The 7195-nt window shown below is 51.1% G+C and overlaps 1 protein-coding gene across 1 annotated transcript in view; it reads left to right on the top strand.

The window, feature by feature from the left end:
- Positions 1-4990, top strand: part of LOC115115033 (FH1/FH2 domain-containing protein 1-like) — a gene marked incomplete at its 5' end in the record, with an annotated part of 70243 nt that extends 65253 nt beyond the window's left edge. The window contains 2 exon segments of the mRNA XM_065015211.1: positions 327-446; positions 4505-4990. Of these exon segments, the coding sequence (XP_064871283.1) occupies positions 327-446; positions 4505-4717 (333 nt within the window).
- Between the last annotated feature and the right edge of the window lie 2205 nt (positions 4991-7195).

The following is a 7195-nucleotide window of genomic DNA, read 5'->3' as shown; positions in this document are numbered from 1 at the left end:
TCGTCTCTGTACAGGAGATAGCTGAGCCTCTCTTCGTCTCAGTACAGGAGATAGCTGAGCCTCTCTTCCCCCTGAATGTTGTTCCTCTCTTCCTCTCTGTACAGGAGATAGCTGAGCCTCTCTTCGTCTCTGTACAGGAGATAGCTGAGCCTCTCTTCGTCTCTGTACAGGAGATAGCTGAGCCTCTCTTCGTCTCTGTACAGGAGATAGCTGAGCCTCTCTTCGTCTCTGTACAGGAGATAGCTGAGCCTCTCTTCGTCTCTGTACAGGAGATAGCTGAGCCTCTCTTCCCCCTGAATGTTGTTCCTCTCTTCCTCTCTGTACAGGAGATAGCGGAGCCTCTCTTCGACCTGAAACTAGGCATGGAGCAGCTCGCCAAAAACAAAACCTTTAAGCGCATCCTAGCAACGCTTTTGGCCATTGGAAACTTCCTCAACAGTACCAGTGTAAGTGTGTTCTTCTTGTCTACGTCCCAAATAGAGACCCTGTTTCCTGTATAGGGCACTACTGTTGACCAGGGCCCATAGGGCTGTATAGGGCACTACTGTTGACCAGGGCCCATAGGGCTGTATAGGGCACTACTGTTGACCAGGGCCCATAGGGCTGTATAGGGCACTACTGTTGACCAGGGCCCATAGGGCTGTATAGGGCACTACTGTTGACCAGGGCCCATAGGGCTGTATAGGGCACTACTGTTGACCAGGGCCCATAGGGCTGTATAGGGCACTACTGTTGACCAGGGCCCATAGGGCTGTATAGGGCACTACTGTTGACCAGGGCCCATAGGGCTGTATAGGGCACTAGGGCCCATAGGGCTGTATACTACTGTTGACCAGGGCCCATAGGGCTGTATAGGGCACTACTGTTGACCAGGGCCCATAGGGCTGTATAGTGCACTACTGTTGACCAGGGCCCATAGGGCTGTATAGGGCACTACTGTTGACCAGGGCCCATAGGGCACTACTGTTGACCAGGGCCCATAGGGCTGTATAGGGCACTACTGTTGACCAGGGCCCATAGGGCTGTATAGGGCACTACTGTTGACCAGGGCCCATAGGGCTGTATAGGGCACTACTGTTGACCAGGGCCCATAGGGCACTACTGTTGACCAGGGCCGATAGGGCACTACTGTTGACCAGGGCCGATAGGGCACTACTGTTGACCAGGGCCTATAGGGCTGTATAGGGCACTACTGTTGACCAGGGCCCATAGGGCACTACTGTTGACCAGGGCCCATAGGGCACTACTGTTGACCAGGGCCCATAGGGCACTACTGTTGACCAGGGCCCATAGGGCTGTATAGGGCACTACTGTTGACCAGGGCTCATAGGGCTGTATAGGGCACTACTGTTGACCAGGGCTCATAGGGCTGTATAGGGCACTACTGTTGACCAGGGGCCATGGGGCTGTATAGGGCAATACTGTTGACCAGAGCCCATAGGGCTGTATAGGGCACTACTGTTGACCAGGGCCCATAGGGCTGTATAGGGCACTACTGTTGACCAGGGCCCATAGGGCTGTATAGGGCACTACTGTTGACCAGGGCCCATAGGGCTGTATAGGGCACTACTGTTGACCAGGGCCCATAGGGCTGTATAGGGCACTACTGTTGACCAGGGCCCATAGGGCTGTATAGGGCACTACTGTTGACCAGGGCCCATAGGGCTGTATAGGGGACTACTGTTGACCAGGGCCCATAGGGCTGTATAGGGCACTACTGTTGACCAGGGCTCATAGGGCTGTATAGGGGACTAGCAGTGTGCATGAACCCGCCCACCTGAGGAGCTGTCTTTTTCAGACATCTACTTCCTGTGTTTGAGGGGGTGCCTAAAACATCTACTTCCTGTGGGGGCCCAGGGGTGCCAAAAACATCTACCAGGTGTTTGAGGGGGAGGGGCAGAAACATCTACTTCCTGTGTTTGAGGGGGTGCCAAAAACATCTACTTCCTGTGTTTGAGGGGGGGCAAAAAGGGCTGTATAGGGCATCTACTTCCTGTGTTTGAGGGGGCAAAAACATCTACTTCCTGTGTTTGAGGGGGTGCCAAAATACATCTACTTCCTGTGTTTGAGGGTCAGGTTTTAGTCAATTTAACACTGAAGGGATTAGATTGAACCAACTGATAATAGGTGAACTACGTGCTGTCTGGAGCAGAGGCACATCACCTGTCTGGAGCAGAGGCACATCACCTGCCTGGAGCAGAGGCACATCACCTGTCTGGAGCAGAGGCACATCACCTGTCTGGAGCAGAGGCACATCACCTGTCTGGAGCAGAGGCACATCACCTGTCTGGATTTGCAGAGGCACATCACCTGCCTGGAGCAGAGGCACATCACCTGCCTGGAGCAGAGGCACATCACCTGCCTGGAGCAGAGGCACATCACCTGTCTGGAGCAGAGGCACATCACCTGTCTGGACTGCAGAGGCACATCACCTGTCTGGAGCAGAGGCACATCACCTGTCTGGAGCAGAGGCACATCACCTGTCTGGAGCAGAGGCACATCACCTGTCTGGAGCAGAGGCACATCACCTGTCTGGAGCAGAGGCACATCACCTGTCTGGAGCAGAGGCACATCACCTGTCTGGAGCAGAGGCACATCACCTGTCTGGAGCAGAGGCACATCACCTGTCTGGAGCAGAGGCACATCACCTGTCTGGAGCAGAGGCACATCACCTGTCTGGAGCAGAGGCACATCACCTGCCTGGAGCAGAGGCACATCACCTGCCTGGAGCAGAGGCACATCACCTGCCTGGAGCAGAGGCACATCACCTGCCTGGAGCAGAGGCACATCACCTGTCTGGAGCAGAGGCACATCACCTGTCTGGAGCAGAGGCACATCACCTGTCTGGAGCAGAGGCGCATCACCTGTCTGGAGCAGAGGCGCATCACCTGTCTGGAGCAGAGGCGCATCACCTGTCTGGAGCAGAGGCGCATCACCTGTCTGGAGCAGAGGCGCATCACCTGTCTGGAGCAGAGGCGCATCACCTGTCTGGAGCAGAGGCGCATCACCTGTCTGGAGCAGAGGCGCATCACCTGTCTGGAGCAGAGGCGCATCACCTGTCTGGAGCAGAGGCGCATCACCTGTCTGGAGCAGAGGCGCATCACCTGTCTGGAGCAGAGGCGCATCACCTGTCTGGAGCAGAGGCGCATCACCTGTCTGGAGCAGAGGCGCATCACCTGTCTGGAGCAGAGGCGCATCACCTGTCTGGAGCAGAGGCGCATCACCTGTCTGGAGCAGAGGCGCATCACCTGTCTGGAGCAGAGGCGCATCACCTGTCTGGAGCAGAGGCGCATCACCTGTCTGGAGCAGAGGCGCATCACCTGTCTGGAGCAGAGGCGCATCACCTGTCTGGAGCAGAGGCGCATCACCTGTCTGGAGCAGAGGCGCATCACCTGTCTGGAGCAGAGGCGCATCACCTGTCTGGAGCAGAGGCGCATCACCTGTCTGGAGCAGATCACCTGTCTGGAGCAGAGGCATCACCTGTCTGGAGCAGAGGCGCATCACCTGTCTGGAGCAGAGGCGCATCACCTGTCTGGAGCAGAGGCGCATCACCTGTCTGGAGCAGAGGCGCATCACCTGTCTGGAGCAGAGGCGCATCACCTGTCTGGAGCAGAGGCGCATCACCTGCCTGGAGCAGAGGCGCATCACCTGCCTGGAGCAGAGGCGCATCACCTGCCTGGAGCAGAGGCGCATCACCTGCCTGGAGCAGAGGCGCATCACCTGCCTGGAGCAGAGGCGCATCACCTGCCTGGAGCAGAGGCGCATCACCTGCCTGGAGCAGAGGCGCATCACCTGCCTGGAGCAGAGGCGCATCACCTGCCTGGAGCAGAGGCACATCACCTGCCTGGAGCAGAGGCACATCACCTGCCTGGAGCAGAGAGCTTAATGGTCCACATTACCTGTATGGCTTCACAAGGACTTGGTTCAGCTGATGAGAAGATGTTGATCCTAAAGCAGGAAACAGCTCAGTAGGGTTTATTTACTGTTTATTGTTAGATGGGTTGATTGCTGTAGTTTTGACTCTAATGTAGTTTACTGTCATATCACCTGTCTGACTGCCTGTCTCTGTCTGTCTCTCTCTCTGTCTGATTTTCTGTCTGTACGTGTCTGTCTCTCTGTCTTTCTCTCTCTGTCTGTCTCTCTCTCTCTCTGTCTGTCTCTTCTCTGCCCTCCTCTCTCTGCCTTTCTCTCTGCCCTCCTCTCTCTGCCCTCCTCTCTCTGTCCCCCTCTCTCTGTCCCCCTCTCTCTGTCCCCCTCTCTCTGCCCCCACCCCTCTCTGTCTCTCTGTCTGTCTTTCTCTCTCTGCCCCCTCTCTCTGCCCCCTCTCTCTGCCCCCCTCTCTGTCCCCTCTCTGTCCCCCTCTCTCTGCCCCCACCCCTCTCTGTCTCTCTGTCCCTCTCTCTGTCCCCCTCTCTCTGTCTCTCTGTCCTCTCTCTGTCCCCCTCTCTCTGTCCCCCTCTCTCTGTCCCCCTCTCTCTGTCCCCCTCTCTCTGTCTCTCTGCAGGCTAAAGGTTTTGAGCTGAACTACTTGGAGAAGGTAACTGAGGTGAAGGATACAGTCCACAGACAGTCTCTGCTTCACCACACCTGTACCTTCCTGGTGGACAACTACACCGACACCTCAGACGTGTACTCTGAGATCCCCTCCATCACACGCTCTGCTAGAGTAAGTCTCCCTACAGATGGGAGGGGGGCCTGGGTAGAAGTAGTGCTCTAGAAAAATCAATGACTCGGCTTCGTCTCCCCCAACACAGATTCATGGGATTTGAATACAACAGGTGTAGTAGACCTCACAGTGAAATGCTGAATACAACAGGTGTAGGAGACCTTACAGTGAAATGCTGAATACAACAGGTGTAGTAGACCTTACAGTGAAATGCTGAATACAACAGGTGTAGTAGACCTCACAGTGAAATGCTGAATACAACAGGTGTAGTAGACCTTACAGTGAAATGATGAATACTACAGGTGTAGTAGACCTTACAGTGAAATGCTGAATACAACAGGTGTAGTAGACCTCACAGTGAAATGCTGAATACAACAGGTGTAGTAGACCTCACAGTGAAATGCTGAATACAACAGGTGTAGTAGACCTCACAGTGAAATGCTGAATACAACAGGTGTAGTAGACCTTACAGTGAAATGCTGAATACAACAGATGTAGTAGACCTTACAGTGAAATGCTGAATACAACAGGTGTAGTAGACCTCACAGTGAAATGATGAATACAACAGGTGTAGTAGACCTCACAGTGAAATGCTGAATACAACAGGTGTAGTAGACCTTACAGTGAAATGAGGAATACAACAGGTGTAGTAGACCTCACAGTGAAATGCTGAATACAACAGGTGTAGTAGACCTCACAGTGAAATGCTGAATACAACAGGTGTAGTAGACCTCACAGTGAAATGATGAATACAACAGGTGTAGTAGACCTCACAGTGAAATGATGAATACAACAGGTGTAGTAGACCTCACAGTGAAATGCTGAATACAACAGGTGTAGTAGACCTCACAGTGAAATGATGAATACAACAGGTGTAGTAGACCTCACAGTGAAATGCTGAATACAACAGGTGTAGTAGACCTCACAGTGAAATGCTGAATACAACAGGTGTAGTAGACCTCACAGTGAAATGCTGAATACAACAGGTGTAGTAGACCTCACAGTGAAATGATGAATACAACAGGTGTAGTAGACCTCACAGTGAAATGCTGAATATAACAGGTGTAGTAGACCTCACAGTGAAATGCTGAATACAACAGGTGTAGTAGACCTCACAGTGAAATGCTGAATACAACAGGTGTAGTAGACCTCACAGTGAAATGATGAATACAACAGGTGTAGTAGACCTCACAGTGAAATGCTGAATACAACAGGTGTAGTAGACCTCACAGTGAAATGCTGAATACAACAGGTGTAGTAGACCTCACAGTGAAATGCTGAATACAACAGGTGTAGTAGACCTCACAGTGAAATGCTGAATACAACAGGTGTAGTAGACCTCACAGTGAAATGCTGAATACAACAGGTGTAGTAGACCTCACAGTGAAATGCTGAATACAACAGGTGTAGTAGACCTCACAGTGAAATGATGAATACAACAGGTGTAGTAGACCTCACAGTGAAATGCTGAATACAACAGGTGTAGTAGACCTCACAGTGAAATGCTGAATACAACAGGTGTAGTAGACCTCACAGTGAAATGCTGAATACAACAGGTGTAGTAGACCTCACAGTGAAATGCTGAATACAACAGGTGTAGTAGACCTCACAGTGAAATGCTGAATACAACAGGTGTAGTAGACCTCACAGTGAAATGCTGAATACAACAGGTGTAGTAGACCTCACAGTGAAATGCTGAATATAACAGGTGTAGTAGACCTCACAGTGAAATGCTGAATACAACAGGTGTAGTAGACCTCACAGTGAAATGCTGAATACAACAGGTGTAGTAGACCTCACAGTGAAATGCTGAATACAACAGGTGTAGTAGACCTCACAGTGAAATGCTGAATACAACAGGTGTAGTAGACCTTACAGTGAAATGCTGAATACAACAGATGTAGTAGACCTTACAGTGAAATGCTGAATACAACAGGTGTAGTAGACCTCACAGTGAAATGATGAATACAACAGGTGTAGTAGACCTCACAGTGAAATGATGAAATCAACAGGTGTAGTAGACCTTACAGTGAAATGAGGAATACAATAGGTGTAGTAGACCTCACAGTGAAATGCTGAATACAACAGGTGTAGTAGACCTCACAGTGAAATGCTGAATACAACAGGTGTAGTAGACCTCACAGTGAAATGCTGAATACAACAGGTGTAGTAGACCTCACAGTGAAATGCTGAATACAACAGGTGTAGTAGACCTCACAGTGAAATGCTGAATACAACAGGTGTAGTAGACCTCACAGTGAAATGCTGAATACAACAGGTGTAGTAGACCTCACAGTGAAATGCTGAATACAACAGGTGTAGTAGACCTCACAGTGAAATGCTGAATACAACAGGTGTAGTAGACCTCACAGTGAAATGCTGAATACAACAGGTGTAGTAGACCTCACAGTGAAATGCTGAATACAACAGGTGTAGTAGACCTTACAGTGAAATGCTGAATACAACAGGTGTAGTAGACCTCACAGTGAAATGCTGAATACAACAGGTGTAGTAGACCTCACAGTGAAA

The sequence above is a fragment of the Oncorhynchus nerka genome, unplaced genomic scaffold, assembly GCF_034236695.1.
Source record: "Oncorhynchus nerka isolate Pitt River unplaced genomic scaffold, Oner_Uvic_2.0 unplaced_scaffold_1609, whole genome shotgun sequence".
Lineage (NCBI taxonomy): Eukaryota > Metazoa > Chordata > Actinopteri > Salmoniformes > Salmonidae > Oncorhynchus > Oncorhynchus nerka.
This window is presented reverse-complemented; position numbering and strand designations above follow the sequence as displayed.